The sequence below is a fragment of the Camelus dromedarius genome, chromosome 17, assembly GCF_036321535.1.
Source record: "Camelus dromedarius isolate mCamDro1 chromosome 17, mCamDro1.pat, whole genome shotgun sequence".
NCBI classification, from domain to species: domain Eukaryota; kingdom Metazoa; phylum Chordata; class Mammalia; order Artiodactyla; family Camelidae; genus Camelus; species Camelus dromedarius.
Genome location: NC_087452.1, coordinates 31,680,374 through 31,700,605, shown reverse-complemented (window position 1 = coordinate 31,700,605; position 20,232 = coordinate 31,680,374). Strand labels below are relative to the sequence as shown.

Below are 20,232 nucleotides of genomic sequence, written 5' to 3'. Positions count from 1 at the left end.
TGATTTATACAGAAATGTCCACAAATCCAAGTCCCCAGCCTCCAGCAAAATGTCAAGGGGGAGATAGCCTGAAAGGGAAATCAGAGATCAGAGGTTGCTGGGCTGGGTGAGAGTCTAGCTGGGCTCTCCTTTGCTCCCTGCCCCTCCACTGCCCATGAAAGAGAATCCCACAAATTGATTCTGGACTCAGGTCCCTGACACCAAGGGTCTAGACCCCTGAATCCTTGGCCTGGCACCCTAGCTCCCCTGGCAGGGCCCAAGTTGCCTGGGGCGGGGGGTGGGCGGTGATGGTCATTCCAGCCCAAGGGGCTCCATGTTTTGGATGGGGGCTTGAGGTCTGGCCACACTTCACAGATCTGATATTGGCAAGAGATGAATGCCCAGACTCTTCCACCCAGACCTGTTCCTGTGTGGCCTTTGGGTCTCATCCCAGCTCACTGGGGCAGGGGACAAGGTCTACCCCCATGCCAGGGAACCCCCCATTACCCTGCCTCCCTCAGTCCTCCAGTCCTACCAGGGCCCAGAGTGTCACCAGGTGAGTGGTGGGTTCTTTCCCAAGTTCCTGTCTGCTGGCCTATGATTCCTCCAGACTGAGGGTGGAGGGAGCGTGCTCGTACCCCCACGACCTCTGCTCTGAGCTCTGATTTAGGGGTAGAAGAATCACAGAAGAGAAACAAGGTGGGGATGAGGCTGAGGGGCTGAATAAGGGCAAGTGAGGAGACCTCCCTATGCCCCTCCCCGATAGTAGCCCCTGTCTCCACCTCCTACAGCTGCCCCACCCCAGACTCCTACCCTCAGAATCTGAGGCCCTGGGTACTAAGATTTCAAACTTGAGTCAGAATTTGTGCTCCCAGGATTCTAGAAATGCCTGCAAGTTAGATGCTCCCAGATGGACCAGCCTGAGCCCTCAAAGGGTGGTCAGAAAATGTTGGGGCATTAGAGAGGGAAGGACCAGGCCCAGGCCACATAGTAGGGTAAGGACAGGTCCTGCTCAGCCCTGCCCCTTCCTGGGACTCTCTTGCTTCTCAGGCTCCTGAGGGTACTGAGACCTCACTTCCTTTCCTAGCTCATTCCTGAAAGGGAAACAGATCAGCCTCTTAAATCAGCATGAGAAGGACCCCAGGACCTGGACCCTGTCTCCCCGCCTCCATCTCTCCCTGACATATACATGCCTCCTGACCTGGGATTGGGGAAGGGGCTACTCAGGGAGGCCACCCTGCCTCTGGCTCTCCTGAAGAACCTTAGCCAAGGCCCTTCCCTCTCTGGGTCTCAGTCTCCTTCCAGAGCCAGGGACCAACTATTTTGAATGTAATAGGTTCTATAAACTGGTGAGGGGTGCTTGTGCAAGGTCTGCCATGGTGGCGATCATATCCTGGGCCCTCTGTGTCCATTTCCCTAGGGAGATGTTTTGGCCCATAGTCCAGGTTAGGCTGGAGATTGAGGCAGACAGCCCCTAGTCAACACGTGGCCACCAGCTGTGGGCGGCAGCCCCAACAGCTCCTCAGCCTGCCAACTCACCCTGGGGATCTAAGCTCAGCCAGGTCCCCAGCTGGGGCTGCAGGGGCGGCCCTGGTCTTCTGAAGCAGGATTGGGGGATGGCCCATTTCACACTGCAGGAAAGTAGCCTGCGGTAGGGGCTGGGAGCCTGAGCTCTAAACTTGTCTTATGGCCTCGAGCAGGCCCTTTTCCTCTCTGGGCCTGTTTCCCAGTCTGGGACAGGGGTAAGGATCTTCTGTAAAGATCTCTGCTTGCTGGCTGCACAGGGGAAAAGACCCCAAGGATACCCCTGAGATCTGGGACCAATGGGCCCAGCTACAGGCATCTTGTGCCATCTAATGGACAAAGTAGGAATTGCAGGAGGTCCTAAAGCTGCCTGCTGCAACAGGCCCTGTGATGGACAATCCGGCCACCCAGCAGAAACCACAGCCTCTTGGGATGGCAGGCAGAAAAGAGGAAACCATAACACGAAGAGGCAGGGGCAGTGGGAGATGCTCCAGTGATTTCTTCTGATGGGGAAAGTCAAGGGAGGCTTCATGGCGGCAGCACATCTAGGCAAAGGATAATTCAGCCCAGAAGAAATGGAGAGGACTAAACACAACAAAATAGTCACAACTGGGTTATGTATGGAGGGGAGTGCAGTGCTATGTGCTGGTGGGAACTTGTCAGCCCTTGGCTGTATATCTGTGTGAATGTTGTCATGCACCAGGTGCCACCAGGTAGGCATGTGGAGGGTCACAGCCCAGCCTCTGCCAGCTAGAGTTCTGGGGTGGGCATTCCTGGAAGGAATAGATGCCCCCAGTCCCTCCTCCACCAACATAATTCTGAAACAGAGATACTGGGACAATCCCACTGGCTCCCTACCTGTGGACCCCTTCTTTAAGGCATCATCCAGCCACCCCTCTCCTTGTATCCTCTTTGTAGCTGGCCCAGTCTTCCTTCTGTTTCATTCGCAAAGGGTTTAACTCTTGGGGTTTCTCTCTTCTCCTCCCCCAATTCCATCATCATCCCATATGCCCTGGGTTCACCCAGTCATTGTCCACCTCACTGCCAGTTACTGTCTCCCCCACCTCAGCCACCCATCCTCCAAGTCACCACCAATGAGGACGTGGCCTTCAGCTCAGAAGTTTCTCTGTTCAGAACATCCCTCTTCTGATGCCTCCTCCTGTGCTCAGCATTCCCACTGCCACAATTCTGCCATCATTTCCTTGAGCCCCCCTTTCTCCTTGCCCAGCGTGGATCCAGAGTAAGAGGACAGAATGACAAGACACAACTTGTGATCCTTGTTTGGATCCTGGTCCTGGAAGAGGACTTCTTAGAGCAACTGACAAATTTGCGTGAGGTTAGCAGATGAGTTAGTGGTGGAGTGTCAGTGTTAATTTCCTGGGTTTGATCATTGTGGGTATTTAAAATGTTCACGTTTGGGGCAGCTGTGTGAAGCATAAGTGGGACTTCTTTCCACTATTTTTTGAAAGCCTGGAATTTTAAAGTGAAAAGTTAGAAATTTTAAAAAGAAATCAAAAGGGAAAAAGGAACCTCCACTTCCCAATACCCCACTCCAAGAACCTGTGCCTCCCTCAGGCTTCCATATCTCAGGAAATGGCAGTTTCATTCTTGAAATGAAAGGTCATCCTTGACTTGCTACATTCAATCCTTCAGTGAGGTCTGTCAATTCTAGTTCCAAAACAAGCCCTGAATCCACCCGTCTCGCTCCACTGTGCTGAGCGCCACCAGGCCTTCTCATCCTAAAGCTGCTGGGGCTCTGCACCCAGCCCAATGCTGAGAAGGGCATCTTCCCCATGCCCTTCCAAGGCTGGTTCCCTGTGGTTCTTCAGGCCTCAGTTCAGTGCCAGCTCCTCCAGGAAGCCTTCCAAGACCACCCTATCTCAAGGCCACCACACCACTACCATCCCCCTTCCAGCACATTGGTTTCCTCACTGCACTCATCCCCCTCTTTGTCTTCCTGAGTTGTCTTCCTACAAAATCAATGTCTGCCCTCCTTTTGAAGGGTCCCAGCATCCAGCCAGTGCTGGACACATGGTAAGGCTGTGACTAAACCCTGGAATGGTGCACTGCTGGTGCCCACTGTGGCCATGCCTCCTCTCATGAAATGTCATCATTCCTTGGTGTACATGTAGGTCCTTGAGTTTTCCAGCTCCTAAGAGCAGGCCTGAGGAGAACTTCTACCTTCCCCCCAGGTCTCTCCAGGGACCAGGCAGCTCCTGACAGCTTTGGCCTCCACTGGAGGCATCTCCAGAATTCAAAGACTGCCTCTGGAATGCTGGGCCTGTCTGGGGGATGCCAAGGCTGGTGCACAGGTGGGGAAGCTGTGGAGTGGCTGAGTGGAGCAGGGACAGCTGTTGACATTCGGGCTGGAGCCTAGGCACAGTGGCAGCTGTCCCTCTTACAAGCACCACTGCTGACACCTCCACTTCCTTGCAGCCCCCCACCTCCCCAAAGCCAATTTCACTGTTCTGGCTGTAGCTCTGGCCTGATTAAGCTGAGAGCCGACTAACCCGACTAAGCTGAGAGCCACCAGGCCCTGTGCCTCCATTCCCTGTCAGGGAGGGAGAGTGGGTTGCTGGAGCTGCTGAGGTTCATGAGAACTGGAAATTATGCCCATGTGGACCTATTCCATCAGACAGAATCCTCGGCTGGGAGCCAGGTGGCCCTGCTCTCCCCCAGACTCACTGGTGACCTTGACAGGCCCCCAAGCCTCTGGACCCTAGGGTACTTACCTGTCAAATGGGCAAGGGGAGGTAGAGTAGACGATATGCCCCTTGGTCCCTGGGAATCGATGTTGCCAGCAGGAAACCCAAGTGAGTGGGCAGAAAGATAGGAGCTGCAGGCCTGCTGGGCCCCTGCAGTGCCCTGCTTCTCCCCAGCCAGAACTGAGAAGCGGCTGGGCCTGCTGTGCCAAGTGGCATCCAGGCCTAGCCCAGTGCTGCAATGACTGCTCTCTCCAAGTACAGGACCCTTCAGCTGCCAACTGGCTGACTAAAGCCATGGCCCCCAGGAGCCTGTGAAATGCAGATTCTTGGGCCACTGCAGAGTCCGGACATGGAATTACTGGAGATGAGCCCTGGGTACCAGCAGTTACGGAGAGGAGCCAGTAGGGTATGGAGCGTGGTGGTCTCTGATCTAATCTAACCCCTCCTGCAGAAGGCAGGATGGTGAGAGCATGAGCTGGCGTGAACCCTGCAGAAAAGTCGGGAATGAAAGCCAGACACTAGGCCTCCAGGGAGCAGGGCTTTATTTGCATTCCCCAGGACAGGGCTGGGAGAGGTAGTCAGGGAGGGCCCAAGTTCACACCCTGGGGACCCCGGGCTCCTACCCCCACCCCGGGGCCCAGCTGGAGTTGGAAGGTGGCACAGGCAGCTCTGGGCGTAGATCAGTGTCTACTCCACCCCCTTCATGAACTCCAGGAACTCTGTGGAGAGAGGGGCAGACGGAGGTCAGTGGTGGGGGCTGGGCAGGGCGTGGGCAGCAGGGGATCCAGCGCCACCCCCACTCACCATCATAGTCAATGCGGCCGTCGTTGTTCTTGTCACCGTCCTTCATGAGCTCCTCAATGTCGTCCTCTGTGATGGTCTCACCAGTAGCTTGAAGCATTATCTTCAGCTCCTCCAAGTCGATGTAGCCATCAGCGTTTCTGCCAAGTGGGTGAGGAGGGTCTCAGAGCCCACAGTTTGTGGGGATGGATAGGAAAAGGCAGCCCCACCATGACCCCGGGGGGGCAGGGAAGGGCCACTGGGAGATGGGGCAGCCTACTCCCTTACTGAGGCCTGAAGGGCACAAGACTATCCCCCTCTCCCCATCTCTGCTAGAGTGGGGGTCAGAGGTCAAGGGTCACACTCACTTGTCAAACATGCGGAAGAGGTCAGAAAGCTCCTCCTCAGACTTTCCTTTGCTGTCATCCTTCATGCACCGAACCATCATGACCAAGAACTCATCGAAGTCTACTGTGCCGCTGCCTGGGGGTGGGTGGCACAACCATTCGAGAGGGATGGTCAGAATGGCTGGCACTGCCCTTGACGCCAGACCCCAGTGTTCTCACTGCATCTTTATGCCAACTCTGAGAGGCAAGTGTGGTCCTTGTGCCCATTTTATAGATGAGGCAGCCAAGGCTCAGACAGACTAAACAGCTTCTTTAAGTGCACAGAGTAACAAGTGGCAGAGCTGGGATTCAGGTTCCCAGTGAGCTGGGGGTGCTATGGGTCTTGGGTCGGGGTTGGTGGGGGGTGCAAAGGGGCTCACCATCTTCATCCACCTCATCAATCATCTCCTGCAGCTCCTCAGGTGTGGGGTTCTGGCCCAGCATCCTCATCACTTTGCCCAGCTCCTTGGTGCTGATGCAGCCATCCTCGGCGCCCAGCACAAAGATGTCAAAGGCTGCCTTGAACTCTGTGTCCGATAGGGGAGGAAGGGGAACAAAGCGGCAGGGGCTCAGCAGCCAGGAACCCAGAAGGCCAGTTCACCTGGGCTACCTGCTAACCTACCAACTTCCCTCCGAGACCTATGAGGTCACGTGGAGGGGGACCTCAGCCTCTGATCTCCAGCCTGGGGTCTTCATGCTCCCCAAGCCCCACCCTGCTGTTCCTGCACATGCATATTCAGGTACTCACCATTTTTCTGCTCTTCTGTCAGCTGCTCTACCTGGAGAGAAAAAGAGGTCTCAGGACTCAGGCTCAGTCAGGCCTTAGCTGCTGTTGAGGAAACTAACCCATTCCATAGGTGGGAAGACTGAAGCCAAGAAGAGGTAGGCCATTCCCAGGTCACAGAGCAGAGGCCTCGTTCTCTCTCCCTGCCCCCAAAGCCCTGAGATGACCCTGCTGGCCTCACTGAGGCAGGGCTCAGGGCCAGGGTGACAGGTGGGTACCCCTTCCAGGACCAAGGTGACCCTGAGTGACAATAGTTAGTGACCACTCAATGCCCTTTCAGCCCCCCTGCTGAAGCCCAAGCTGAGTGGCCTGAGAGACAGCTGTCCCTCAGGTTGGGACAATAAAACCATTGTGGGGGTGGGCAAAGCCACCCACTGTAACCTGACCGGGGTGGCCACTGGGCTATTTTTAACGGGGGACAAAGTTAAACCTGGTGATTGTTCTGGGGACTCTGGCATGCAGTGGGTGGGGCAGCATTATCTGGCCCCCTGGCCTGCTGGTGCCTCAGGAGCCAAAATTAGTCCCCAGCCCTGTCAGGCCTTGTATGGGCACGGGGCGGAGGGCTTCCCCCACCCCCAGCTCCATGGACTTCTGCAAGATAGGCAGGGGGGCCCCCAGAACCAGCTTTAGCCCCTCCCTGCCCAGGGGTGGGGACATACTTTCTGGGGCTGAGGGAGGGGTTCCCTTGGGGACAGCTGTCTATGTCAGATGTCCTTGTCTCTGTGGTGGGGGGAGGTCCACAATACCTCCTTCTCATGATGAAATATCATCTGAAGCCCCTTAGTGGCCCCTCCAGCCTGTACCCCTGGCTAAGCCACTGAGCCCTGAGCCTGCTAGGCCAGTTGGGAGCTGGGGCCCCAGTTCTCTGTTCCTTCTTACCAGCTCTCCCTCCTGGTCCCTCCCTGCCTCCCTCAAACTTCAAAGCCGCTTCTCCAGCTCAGGATACCAGCTCTGCAATCCCCTCCTCATAACCCCGGCCCGCCCTCCACAGCATCTTCAGCTAGCAAAGGGGGCATGTGAGAAACAGAATACAAGGGGCAGGAATGGGGGATGGGGACAGGGAAACAGCAACAGAGCCTCAGAGGGAGAATTTGGGAGGAACAAAGAGACAGAAAGAGACTGGGAAAGGCAAAGGTCCAGAGACTAGAGACTCAAATGCAGAGATGTGGCTGAGAGACAGTGACTCGGACTACAGCGGTGTTTGGAGACAGGGGCAGACTCAATGCTAAAGCTATGATGTCCTTCTCCACCTACCCTGACAGTTCCTTCCAAACCCTAAACTCCTCACCCCTCCCGCACCCCCGAACTCTAGACCCACCATCCCCTTGAGGGCCTGGGCTGTAAGTACCTGGGGTCCCCATCACTTCTTTGGGTTGAGCTTGCCTCCCATCCTGAGCTGAATGAGCCCCCCATGGACCCACCCACCCCAGCCCTGCCCCAGCCCAGCCCCAGCCCAGCCCTCACCGCAGCCTTGTAGATGTCATCCATACTGGCGGCTCACAGGGCAGTCAGGCTGCTGGGGTTGCCAGCGGCCCTGGGCTTAAATAGCCCTGCCCCGCCACATTCCCCGCCCAGCCCACCCCTGTCTGCAGTATCCTCCACTCCCTCCCCCAGCTCTGGTGATCTCACACTGGCCTGAATCCCTGTGTCCTCTGCCCAGGGCAAGGAGCAGATGAAGGGCTGCAAGGACCAGGTCTCTTTCCCTCTGTCCCCCATTCCCCCAGGGGATTCTCTAGGAAGGTTTTTTGAATGAATGAAAACATAAGCCCAGGATGAGATAGAAGCTGCAATGTAGTGGGTCCCAGGCCAGGTCCCTACACACAGCAGCTCAACTCCTACCCAACCAGGGAGGTGGGTGAGTCTCCCGGAGTGGTCGTGACTTGCTCAAGGTCTGGCTGGCTTGGCATCCCCTGCCTTAAATTAAACCTTTCTGAAGTGGGGGGCAGCAGTATGCAGGGAGAGGCTAGAAGTGTAAGGTCTTTCCAAGAGGAGCCTTCAATGCCAAGCTTAGAGTATGGTGCTGTGGAACTGGTGGGGAAGGAAGGCACTGACCTACCTTAGGAGAGAGTGGTCTGTAGCCCTTCTGCCAGGTGTCCCAGAGGAGCCATGCCCAAGATTTCATCTCCCTGGAGAGAGTAGTACTAGCTCTGGGCTTGACCGCACTCAACTAGTCATTCAACAAACACACCTACAGATGCCTTATGATTACTGAGTCCAGACTTGTTTTGCTCACTGCACAACAGGCCAGTAAATCAGGAGACAAGGTTTTGGGGCAAGGAATAGCGACTTTATTCAGAAAGCCGGCAGACCAAGAAGATGGCAGACTAATGTCCAAGAGAATCATCTTACCCAAGTCAGAATTCAGGATCCTTTTATACTAAAAAGGGGAGGGGGTATGTTGTGTTGCTGCAAACTTCTGGATGTAAGAATTCTTTGTTCTTGCAGCTGTCCACATGGGTCAGATCATGGTGTCCCTATTAACCTCCAACAAAACAAACGTTATTTTCTATTTGCAGTTTGTTACCTTTGTAGGAATGGAGAAGTGTTAATATACTTAAAGGTCAGAGCCTTAGAATAGGCTATCCAGTTTATTTCAGGCTATAGGCAACATTATTTTACAAAAGGTGCAGAACCAGCAAGACTAAGCCTAAGAAACAGAGCACAAGGTTAAAGTCAAAGGAACAGATCTAATATGGAGTCAGATTTGTTCTTTTCTATTACATCATCTGTGTGAGACTCCTGCTCCAGCTGGGTTACCACTTTCCTTCTCTAGGTCTGGGTCTTTCCCTGGGTTAGGGCTCCTTCTCTATGCCTGTGCTTCCCCTTTCCAGCATTGTAGTTCCTGCTGCCCAACCCTCCTCCCCCATCATTTTAAGCTCTGCTAGGACACCATCTTGTGCTGGATGGCCCGCACACTTCCCTTCCTTCCACCTCACCCTTCAACCCTTCACCCCCTTCTTCATACAGATACCCCTCTTGATAACCACAGCAGCTCCTTGCCTTGCCTGCCAGGCATTGCAGGAGTCCATGTGACAGAGGAGATCTCTGAGTCTTGAAGGTTAAGAACTGGACCAGAGTTATTCTGTCCTGCTTGGGCTTTAGGCACAGCTCATACCTTTCTTCTCCAACCTTCTCGTGCCCTACAGGGAATAAGCCCAAGAGCCAGGTGAAAAGTGATTACTGTCTTTTCCGGAGAGGGATACTGAGGCCGGGTGAAGCAAGTCACTTGCTTCGGGCAGCCTAGGAGGTACCCTTCCCGGGTACCGAGTGGCAACGCCTAGAGCAATCCCCGCCTGGGACCTCAGTTTCCCCTAGGCTGCGAGGAGTGGGGCGGGTGGTGCCACGCAGGTATAGATTACGCAAGACCGGCCCGGGCGGCCTGCGCACGCGCGTTGTTCGCAGCTGCTGTCAATTACGCGCGAGGGGCGGGGCGGGGGCTCGAGGAGTTGGTGGGGCCAACATGGCTGCACGGCGCGCAGCGGGGGCGGGGGGCGGTGGGAGCCGGGGGGCGATGGGACGTTGACCCCGCCCCCTGCTGCTGCCAGTCTGCGCCGGGCTGCGGCGGCGGCGGCGGCAGCGGCGGAGACGGATCCCGGAACATGGCGGCCGCGGCGCGCGGCTTCGGCCCCGAGCGGGAGGCCGAGCCGGCCAAGGAGGCGCGCGTCGTGGGCTCTGAGCTCGTGGACACATATACGGTGTGCTGGGGGCTCGGACGCCCGAACTTGGGTGGCGGCTGGAACGCGGAGTCTGCGTCGGGGGTTGGGGGGTTGGGGAGGGGGTCTGGGCCCGGGAACCGGAGGGGATAGGGTAGAGGGGCTGCGACTTGGAGGAGGGGGCCTGGGATAGCAGAATCTGGGGAACGACCCTGGGCCCCGCAGGTCTGGAAAGAGGGTCGTGGTTGGGGCCCAGGGAAGGGGCTTGGGAAGGGTACGCGTTTAGAAAAAGCCTAGGGTTGGGGAGGGTCAGGGGATAAAGAGGGTCTGCGGACGACGGGAGTCTAGATGAGGGGGAGGCCCCTCTTGATTCTCTAGCCATGGAAGGGTGTCGGCCTGGGAGGACATGACAGGGGGTCCGGGAAGAGGGGATTAAGGGGGGGGAGGGTCTCCTGGATGGAATCAGGAGAAAGGGTCAGGCCTCTGCAGGTCAAAAAGGAGAGGGGGCGGGGCCTTGATTGGGGAGGGGGGAGCTGAGGTTGCAATTGAAATTTGCTCTGTAAGGGAACGGGGGATCTGGGGCCCGGAATGCTCTGGGGATCAGATAAGAATGGGGGAGCTCAGAGATAAGAACCGGGAATTGAGGCAGTCCCTTAGGGCTGAAAGTCCAAGACCCAGGAACCTTAGGGGTCTTCCTCGCTTTGGGCTGTGGGGGTGAGTTGGGGCAGCAGTCTGCCCACGCACACTTCAAAGCTATGGGGGAGATAAAGAAGAGAAAAGGGGGTAAGTTCCAGATTGTTATGGAGTTAGAGGCTCCTCTGGTTCTGAATGGGGTTGAACACCAGGCCTATGGGCCTGATAGGCTGTCTGGCAGGGACTGGCCCTGGGGTAGGGGCATCCTCAGCACCTCCCGCCTCCTGTCCTTTGTTCCCGGAGGGTGAGGAGTGGTGGGGGGCTTTGGCCCAGCCCTTGGCCCTCATCCTTACCCTCCTCCTGAGGGTCATTCCTCTGGCTTTTTCTTATTTCCTGGGCCGGAGGAGGAGGAGGGAAGCTGCAAGGCTGGGAAGAGGGGCTGGGGGCGGATCCTGGAGCAACAGGCTGGCCCTGGGGAAATGGCTGCTCCTTCAACCAGGCTTCAGCTGAGCTGATTATTTTCTCCTCCCCTTCCCTGCGTGCTGCAGAGAGGGGCGGGGCACTAGCAGAGGGGGCCTCACCAGGTGAGGGTCGAGGTCTCTGAGCTGATGGCTGGATGGCTGTCACCCCTGCACTGCATTCAGCTTAGGGGGTCAGCTCCAAAAAGCTCTCTTTGTTCTGCAGGGCTGATCCCCTTCTCTGAATGGGTGTGGGGGAGGTGATGATCCAGCCCGTCTTGTGTCTGGTTACACTGAGTTGAATATTATTAACACATCTACCTTTGATTGAACATTTTCTACATGTAAGGCCCCGTACAAAGTACTATGCGTGCATTTATTTGATCTTAAACCTACCAGATTTTAAGATGGAGGAGCTAAGGCTCAGTGAGAACTTAGGCTCCCAGTCACTTATGTAAGTGACATACATAAACCATAGCCAGGAAATGGCAGAATCAGGTTTTGAACCCAGGTCTTCCTTGACTCCAAGGCCTGTTCCCTTCTGTTAGGGCTTGTCTATCACTGCCTCCCATCAGCTTCCTAGTGCCTTGACTCCTGGCTCAGCAGCAGGAATCACAGCCGGGAACCAGCTGAAAGCATTGGAAAAGGACTTGCTTCCAGGATATAGTCAGGGCACCTAGGAAAAAGTTACATTAGAGAAGCTGGTCCTACCAAACCTGACCCTGTTTTGCCTTCTTTAGAAGGAATGGCCTTCCTTGCCTGCAGCTCGGGTTGGATTGGGCTTTAAATTACATGAAGGCTGGAGTGAAACAACTGAAGATTCTTGCTGTGATAGCCACCTTTTCTGATCCTCACTGTTGGATAGAGCCATAGATTTGTCCCATGTGCCTGCCAGATCCAGTGCTAGGGCTGTGGAGGAAGTGGAGAGGGGGTCCTGCTGCTCAGTAAGGGTCAGGTGCAGAGGCTGGTGGGCAAGAGCAGCTTAACTTTGGCCTGGGGATTGGGAGGGCCTGGGTGTTCTGCAGCTATCCTTGAGGGTAGGGTGGGGCTTTCCTTGTTGCTGGCCGGCAAGGGCTGTCGATTTTCTCTTTTAGGTTTACATCATCCAGGTCACTGATGGCAGCCATGAGTGGACAGTCAAGCACCGCTACAGCGATTTCCATGATCTACATGAAAAGGTAACCCTTGATAGCTGTCTCAGGGCTAGGGGGATTTTAGACCAAGTTCCCATTATGCCATGCATTGGTTTTAGGGCAAAATAGGCTCTATGCCAGTTACACTAATAAGGTTTTATTAATGTAACTGGCAAGAAGACTGTGGATCCTGGGAGTTCAACCTTAGCGTGAGACAGTGTACAAGGAGCATATTTGAACTTTGGTTTTGAAGTTGCCAGTCTTAGCTTGGATGTGAGATGCTGGGACCGTTTGCTGAGGAGGGAACAGGTTTGAACTTGATGCACCTGACTATACCGATGCTTTAACATTTGGGTGTGATTCCATTTCTTTCTTTGCTTTTGGCGAGAGTTACCTTTGTCTGGGTTATTTGCAGCATGAGAGTGTTTTAAAGATAGGCCACCGCCCTGATTGGGTTTCATCCTGGTTTGGAGAAGATGGTGATTTTAGGGGCCTCGATTTAGGGTATTTTGTTGAATGTCTCCAGGTGGAGCTCCTCATCTAGAATTGAATTGCTATTTCTAGTGCTAATTGAATTGGAGATTCCAGGTGTACTCGTTTGATAACTAATCTTGTCACTACTGCCAAGAGGGGTACTTGCCTCCAGGCTGCTTGCCTTGGCCTTGCACAGCTGTAGAACCTCTTGGTCTGTGGTTCACATGCTTATGTTTCTTACAGCTCGTTGCCGAGAGGAAGATTGATAAGAGTCTGCTTCCTCCCAAAAAGATAATTGGGAAGAACTCCAGGAGCTTGGTGGAAAAGAGGGAGAAGGACCTGGAAGTCTACCTCCAGACACTCTTGGCCACCTTCCCTGATGTGGCCCCCAGAGTGCTGGCTCATTTCTTGCATTTTCACTTCTATGTAAGTACCTCTTGGGTTTTGTCCTTCGCCTGCAAGCCCATAGCCACCAGACCTCCAGGCAGCAAACTCTTATAGACCTCAGTTTTGAGGAGAGGTGGGCTGGAGTTCAACCCTGAGGTTAGAAGATGGAGGAACATCACTTAGGGGGTTGGGTATGGACAGCGGCACAGTCATCGACAGATTTGTGTTAAATTAGACTGACTGGCTGTGGCCACAGAGAGGTTTTTCTCCACCATAGGCATTTTATTTAGCAAAAGCAGCCTGCGGGTGTCTGAGCTAGGTTTCCATCCAAATGGATGGTGTTAGATTAGAAACAGCTGACGCCTGACAGAGACTGTTGTTGAGTTGTTGGTTCCTGGCTCAAGACTAATTCAGAGATCGATCTGTGTTGGCAGAATGCTGCCATCTTAGGTCATTGTCGGAGTCCAGGTGCTGAGTGAGGGTAGATGGCTTCCTCCGAGGGAAGTGTATGTCTCTGAGCAGCTCTGAACTCCCTTCTGGATGGGGGAGCAACTTTCATGGGCTGCTGGTGACAGGATGAGTTGTCACACTTCAAGGAGGGAAGTTTGGCAGTGTGAAACCAAAACGTTAAAAAGCCAATTCCATTTCTGAGAATTTATTCTAAAGGAAAAAATTGGGCAGCTGAGGAAAGGATATAGGTACAAAGGTAGTCAGCCCAGGATTATAATGAGATACTGAAGATAATCAAAAGCCTAACAGGAGGTGACTTAAAAGAAAAAACAAAGGGTGCAGCCGTGTACTTGGATATTATGCTGCTGGGAAAATAGTGGTGTAGTGGATTTGTTGGATGTAGGAAAACTAGTATATTTCTGTATGAAAAGAGCAGGCCAGAAAATTTTATTAAAAAGTTTGTGTGAATAGACTTTTTTTCACCTTCCTTTTTTTAAATTTTTCAGTTTTATTAGGTAGAATTGTTACAATTTGACTGCACATACACAATATATTGCATGTAAATGCATATACACAATATACTGCCCGTATTTTTTAAAATTTACATATACATACTGTTCATTGTTTCTAAGAACATTTAGAACTTTAGCTTTTTAAACTTACATAGTTATCAAAGGAATAAAGCCAAACAAAATAAGAATTCAAAAAGATACATACATCCCTTTATTAACAGCAACATTATAATTGCCAAGATACGGAAGCATCTTGGAGTGCACATCAGTAGGTGAATGGATAAAGAAGATGGAGCATATATATGTAATGGAATACAACTCACTCATTAGAAAGAAGGATATTTTGCCATTTGCAGCCCTTCATTCACTTCTTTTTCTACTTCAAAAACCAGAATTTTATAACTGGCACAAACATTTTCACTGCATCAAAAACAACAAAATACCTAGAAATAAACTTAACCAAGGAGGTTACCTATACTCTGAAAACTAAAATATTGATGAAGGAAATTGAAGATGATACAAGGAAATGAAAATACATCTTGTGCTCTTGGATTGGAAGAATCAACATTATCAAAATGACTGTACTACCCAAAGCAATCTACAGATCCAGTGCAGCCCCTGCCAAAGTACGCACAACATTTTTCACAGAACCAGGACAAACAATTCCAAAATTTATATGGAACCATAAAAGACCCTGAACTGCCAAAGCAGTCTTTTGTAGGTCTTTTGTTTGTTTGTTTTGTTCTTTTTGTTCTCTTATGGTTTGGTGACGAGAGAAGTTCCTTTAACATTTGTTGTAAAGCTGGTTTGGTGGTGCTAAATTCTTGTAGCTTTTGTTTATCTGTGAAGCTTTTGATTTCTCCATCAAATCTTAGCGAGAGCGTTGCTATATAGAGTTTTCTTGTCTTAGCGAGAGCGTTGCTATATAGAGTTTTCTTGGTTGTAGGTTTTTCCCTTTCATCATTTTAAAGTATATCTTGCAACTCCCTTCTGGACTGTTGTGTGAATAGGTTTACCTACGAAAATTCTAGAAGGTTGTACATCAAAATACTAGAAGTAGTTGTCTTTGGGTGGTAGATTTTTGGGTAATTTACATTCAGTTGTTTTCCCTTTATGTGATGAAGATAGGAAAAAACCCACTCGCTTTTCAGGCTCACCTTTTAGGAAGGGTTGTGGTCTTAATGGCCCAAACTTGTTTAAAAAAATAACTATTGAGGTATTTTCTGAGTAAGACAGCTGAACCTTTCTTGAAGTGTTAGAGCATAGAAGTCTGGTGATAGCACTAGCAGTGGGCCCCTCGGCTTGGAGAAGCTGTGTGGGGAAAGGGTGGCATTTACAGATGGGAGATATATATATATACACGTATGTATGTCGGAATATATATATAGCTTTGGATTTCATTTGGCATATACCAGCAGTGTATGTGGTTAGCAGTGGTTTCCTGTTGTAGACTTTTTTTTTTTTTTTTTTTTTACATTTTCTTTCCTTATGTGAGTCTTCTAGATAAACTTAACTGGTTAATATTTTAAGAAACGCTGTACTTTCAGAAAGCTTTGATTAGCTATTTAAGGGTAAAACTTGATGGGCAGCCCTTTGTAAGCCTTGCTTAAGACCTGGTCCTTGGAGGAGGTCTCCTGGCTACCTCAGGTTTGCTCTGAGCATGGGAAGGCCTGGACTGCTCTTTTGAGATAGGTTTGCCTGAGCTAGGCCTGCTGCCTGCCCTACACCTGTGGTTCTGATCTGAGGCATGCTCTACTGCTTGGAGCAGTTTGGACATCTTTGAAATTACTGTTATCAGGAGGGCTCCTGGGTTATATAAATCTAATGTTTTAAAAAAAGTGATTGACCCATCATTCAGGTAAATTAGGGTTTCTCGGCTGTGGCACTATTGACATCTTGGGCTGGACGATTGTTGTGGGAATTTTATCCTGTACATTATTAAGCAGCATGTCTGGCCTCTACTCACTAGATGCCAGGAGCACCCTCCCTCACACCCGCTACTAAGTTGTAACAACCAAAAATGTTTGCACGCACGGCCACATATCCACCTGGGGGCACACTGTACCTGAATGAGAATCACTATGCTTGATCTTCAGGTGAATTTCAACAGACAGGACCCCAGAAGGTTTGTCAGCCTTTTTTACAGGCTGGGAGCCCTTAGGGAGTGTTTCTGGTAACCTATGCCCCATCAGTGTCTTCTCTGAAACGGTTCCCAACACACTCCACGTCTTGTGGGACTGACTTTGAACAGGGTGGACCCAGGGAACCCTGTTTGGCTGAGGTGTGGATTTTTTTTAAAAAATGAGGTGTAATTCACATACCGTAAAATTCATTCATTTAAAGTGTGTATGTCTCTGGTTTTTAGTGTATTAACAGAGCTGTGCATCCACCACCACCATCTAATTCCAGAACATCCATCACCTCAGAAAGGAACTGTATACCCGTCAGCAATCGCTGATGTGCTTTCCATCTTCATGGATTTGTGTTATTCTGGACATTTCATAAATAATGGGATCATACAACATGTGACCTTTTGTGACTGGCTTCTTTGACTTAGCGTAGTGTTTTCAGTGTCCATTCACATTGTAGCATAAATAAGTACTTCAATCCTGTGGCTGAGTAATGCTGTATTTTTACCATATACCACCTTTTGTTTATCCGTTTATTAGTGGGTGGACATTTGTTTCCACTTTTTGGCTTTTATGAATGCTGCTGCTGTGAACATTCATATATGAGTTTTGGTGTGGACCTATATTTTCATTTCTGTTGGGTGTATACTAGGAATGGAATTGCTGGGTTACGTGGTAAATCTGTTTAGCTTGAAGAATTGCCACATTTTTTCCCATAGTGTCAGCACTTTACATTCCCACCAGCAATAGGTAGGTTCTCATTTCCCCACATCTTTGCCAACACTTGTTACTGCCCACTTTTTTGGTAGCCATCCTGGTGGGCAAAAAGTGTCTGTTTCAGTGTGGTTTTAATTTGCATTTGGCTAATGACTACTAATACTGAGCTGCTTTTCAAATGCTTATTGGATATTTGCATATCCTCTTTGGAGAAATGTATTCAGATCCTTTGCACTTCAAGAAATTAGGTTAATTTTTTTTGTTGAGTTGTAGGAATTCTTCATATACTCTGGATATTAGACCCTTATCAGAAGTAAGATATGTGGGTTGTCTTCATTTTCCTAATACTGTTCTTAGAAACACAAAAATTTTAGATCTTGATGAAGTTTATCTATTTTTTTCTTTTGGTTGCTTGTGTTTTTGGTGTCATATCCAAGAAACCATTGCCTAATCCAAGGTCACAGAGATTTACAACTGTGTTTCTCTTCTAAGAGTTTGTATAGTTCTAGCTCTTACATTGAGGTCCTTTTATCCCTTTTGAGTGAATTTTTGTATATGGTGTGAGACTGGGGTCCAGTTTCATTCTTCGGCAGTGTGGATTTTAATGGCAAGGAAGCACTGCTTCTCTCCCCAGCCAGCAGCACTGGGGTGTCCCAGGCCTGTGCAGCCCTGTGTTGCAGTGAGAGGGCACACCTCTGCCCGGCCTGCTGCTGTGCTGTCTCCCTCCAGATCGTTGTGCCCTGGTACTCCTGCCCGCTCAGGGACAGACCTCATCCCAGAACCTCTAGAGCAGAGGTGTTCAAATTCAGTGAAGTGGAATCTGATGGAGAATTCTAGCACGCCGCTTTGGGTCAGGATGTCTAACAGTGGACTTGAAAGACAGGCAGAGCCAAGTTTGTCTCCCAGCCCTGCTGCTTTCTAACAGTTTATTCCAGGTCAGTCATTTAACCTGTGTCCCATTCCTCTTAAGAACTGGAGAGAGATGACCCAGGGCCCTTGAGGAGACCGTGCAGTGTAGGGGAGGGGCTTAGAAGAGTGACCAGGGGCTCACCAGGTCCCAGCCAGTACCAGCTGTCCTAGTCAGCCCAGTCCAGAAAAGCGCTCACTTCTTATCACCTGGGGCATTTGTATCATTTTCTTATTTTAAAACTAGTTGGCTAGAAAAAAGGCATTTTTTGAAATTTCAAATCAGGAGGTACAGTACAACTATTACCATAGAACTGTCACCATCTTAATGGCAGCCTTAGCACCTGCATCTGTCATTTGTCTTAGCTGCAGAGTAAGGAGGCTGTAAGTGATAACAGATTCCTTTGCAACTTAAAATTTTGGATCTCTCTTCAGTCCAAGTTTAGGCTTGAATCTTTCAGTGGGGATTTTTTTCTGTACAGAAGTTCTCACACACATTATGTATCTGACTTCCGCCAGAATGCCTCATCACAGGCCTGAGATAAATGTTAAGAAAAGACCCCCAGCCCTTAGCACACACGCTTGCATATGTGTGTATAAATCACCCAGTGATGTGTAGTTGAGTTCCTTGTTAATGTATTCTGTGCTTGAGCATGTGCCAGGCAGAAGCATCAGGCTGGCCTGGGGTTATTCGCTGAGTAGGCTCCTGGGCTGCAGGGTGCACCTGGTTGTGGGGTTCCGTGCGCACAGACGTGCTCAGTCGGAACATTAGTTGCTGAGCCATGGCCTTACCAGGCCATGGCGTGTCTGCGTGCAGCCCCACCACTGCCCAAGGCTGCACACCTACTCGTGATCCTTGCAGTGGCTGATTGGTCTGTAACGCATTTGGGGGTGGGTGTTATAGTTTTTAAGCATAGCTAATTTTTTTAATTGAAAAATTTTTTTGAAGTATAAAAAATGGTCTTTAAAATATTTTTCTACTTCAGTTAGACATTTGTGGCACCCCGAAGCACTTCAGGTCCCTTCAGCACAGATTGGGTGGGTTGTGTGGGGAGTCGTTTGTCTCCATAGGTGACCTCTGTGCAGAATCGGCAGCAGCTTAGACAGGGGTCCCACTGAGGCCCCGTGTCATCCTGACTCTGCCTACCTTTGCACACATGGCCACAGTTCAGCAGGAGCAGGAGCACTGAGGAAGCAGTACTCTGGATTTGGGTGCTGAGGCATTTCTTTATTCCCCTCTGATTAAGAGTTCAGCCTGGGAAACTAAGTAGATAGTGTTGCAGGGGGGCGGACTTCCTGTGGCCCAAGAGGCAGGAAAGAAATTGTTACGTAGTTTAAATTAGATTTAGATTGCTGGGAAGTGAGAACATGTGCTCTGCTTAGCCTGAGTCCTTGGCTGTCACTGTCTCTCAGCTTTCTGTGTCTTCCGGAAATTCCAGCCCTATCTCCTTCGTATTGACGCCAGCTGCCCGAAGGAGTGTAACTTTGAGGGTGAGGGTTGTTGGGTACTGATGGTGGGCAGGGAGCCCTTTTCCCACGTGAGACCTTCTAGGAGCCCCAGTGTCAATGACACGGGGCCAGAAAGGCTGGGGATTGAGGTGGGGGCAGATCCGTAGCCCCTGGGTGCCGCTCAGGAGTCTGTATGTTTCCAGGCGATTCTGACTGCAGGCAGGATGGGACAGTGCTGATGGGGAGACAGGGCTCGGTTCTTAAAAGCCTTGGTAGAGAAACAAGCGTTCAGATCATTCCAAGGTCTTACTGATCTTCAGTTCTTCACAGTAGCCAAGGAAAACATAAGCAAATTTACATTGTTGCAAGAGACTGAAGTTGAACTTGAAGGCCTCTCCTCGCTAATGGGATCCTCTCCTGCTCAGATCCTGCTTTGTCCCTCTGGTGGCCCTTTGACATCTGACCCTAAGTCTTGCCGGACTCTTGAGCCCCTTAACGCTGGAGCTGTGTTTGCTTATTTTTCTCCCTTTAGCTTTTTGTTTGTGAGAGGAAGGGGGTAGTTATTCTCTTACTATGTATAAACTGATGAAAGAAACACCTTTTTTTTCCTTAATAATATAGATACTTTGAAGTACTAAAAGAAGAAATTAGGGGAATGTCTTACAATCTTGGGTTGGAGGGAGAGGTCCCAGAAGTCACAATAGAAAAGAATCAGCGGTTAAACAACATAAACTTGACAAACCTCTCTGTCAGAATCACTGTGAACACCGGTGAAAAGCGTGCACAGACAGGGAGAAAGTGTTTGCAGCATATAAACAACCTTTAAAATATCCATTATGTATAAGAGGTAGGGAAGAGACAAACAACAGAGAAACACAGGAAGAGGACACCCTGTCTCCTGCAGCTGGGTGCCTTTCCAGGCTCGTGGACATGTGAATTGTGTGCCCTGGTGGCAGAGGTGTTCCTGTGAATTACAAAGGCAATGGTGCAGTCTCCATCTGGACCTGTTTACGAAATGTCCTGTCGGCTGCCATCTGTTAGTTTAAATCCTTACCTGCAGGATGTGGGGCTGAGGGCGCGGGGGCCCTGCCAGCCCCACGGTTACACCATAGAAGTACTGAGGCAATCGGTTGTGTACAGAGAGGCTTCAAGGCCAAGTGCTTGGGAGTGTGG

At 50.8% G+C, this 20,232-nt stretch overlaps 2 protein-coding genes across 4 annotated transcripts in view; one reads left to right on the top strand and one right to left on the bottom strand.

Moving 5' to 3' along the window:
• Positions 1 to 4,733: 4,733 nt before the first annotated feature.
• On the bottom strand, positions 4,734 to 7,679 carry TNNC1 (troponin C1, slow skeletal and cardiac type). Its single transcript, XM_031470487.2, has 6 exons — positions 7,623 to 7,679; positions 6,123 to 6,153; positions 5,755 to 5,901; positions 5,357 to 5,471; positions 5,013 to 5,149; positions 4,734 to 4,927 (listed from the first exon to the last, which is right to left on the bottom strand). Exons 1-6 carry the CDS (start codon positions 7,644 to 7,646, stop codon positions 4,896 to 4,898), a joined length of 486 nt encoding a protein of 161 aa, XP_031326347.1. The 5' UTR covers positions 7,647 to 7,679; the 3' UTR covers positions 4,734 to 4,895.
• Positions 7,680 to 9,592: 1,913 nt separating this feature from the next.
• The window catches only part of NISCH (nischarin), a 32,764-nt gene continuing 22,124 nt past the window's right edge, over positions 9,593 to 20,232 (top strand). For 2 of the 3 annotated variants that reach the window (XM_064496475.1, XM_064496474.1), the window contains exons 1-3: positions 9,593 to 9,853; positions 11,997 to 12,080; positions 12,753 to 12,935. In XM_064496475.1, the coding sequence (XP_064352545.1) occupies positions 9,758 to 9,853; positions 11,997 to 12,080; positions 12,753 to 12,935 (363 nt within the window). In that variant the 5' untranslated portion in view covers positions 9,593 to 9,757. The remainder of the gene's footprint in view (positions 9,854 to 11,996; positions 12,081 to 12,752; positions 12,936 to 20,232) is intronic. The other variant, XM_064496476.1, reaches the window with a different exon arrangement.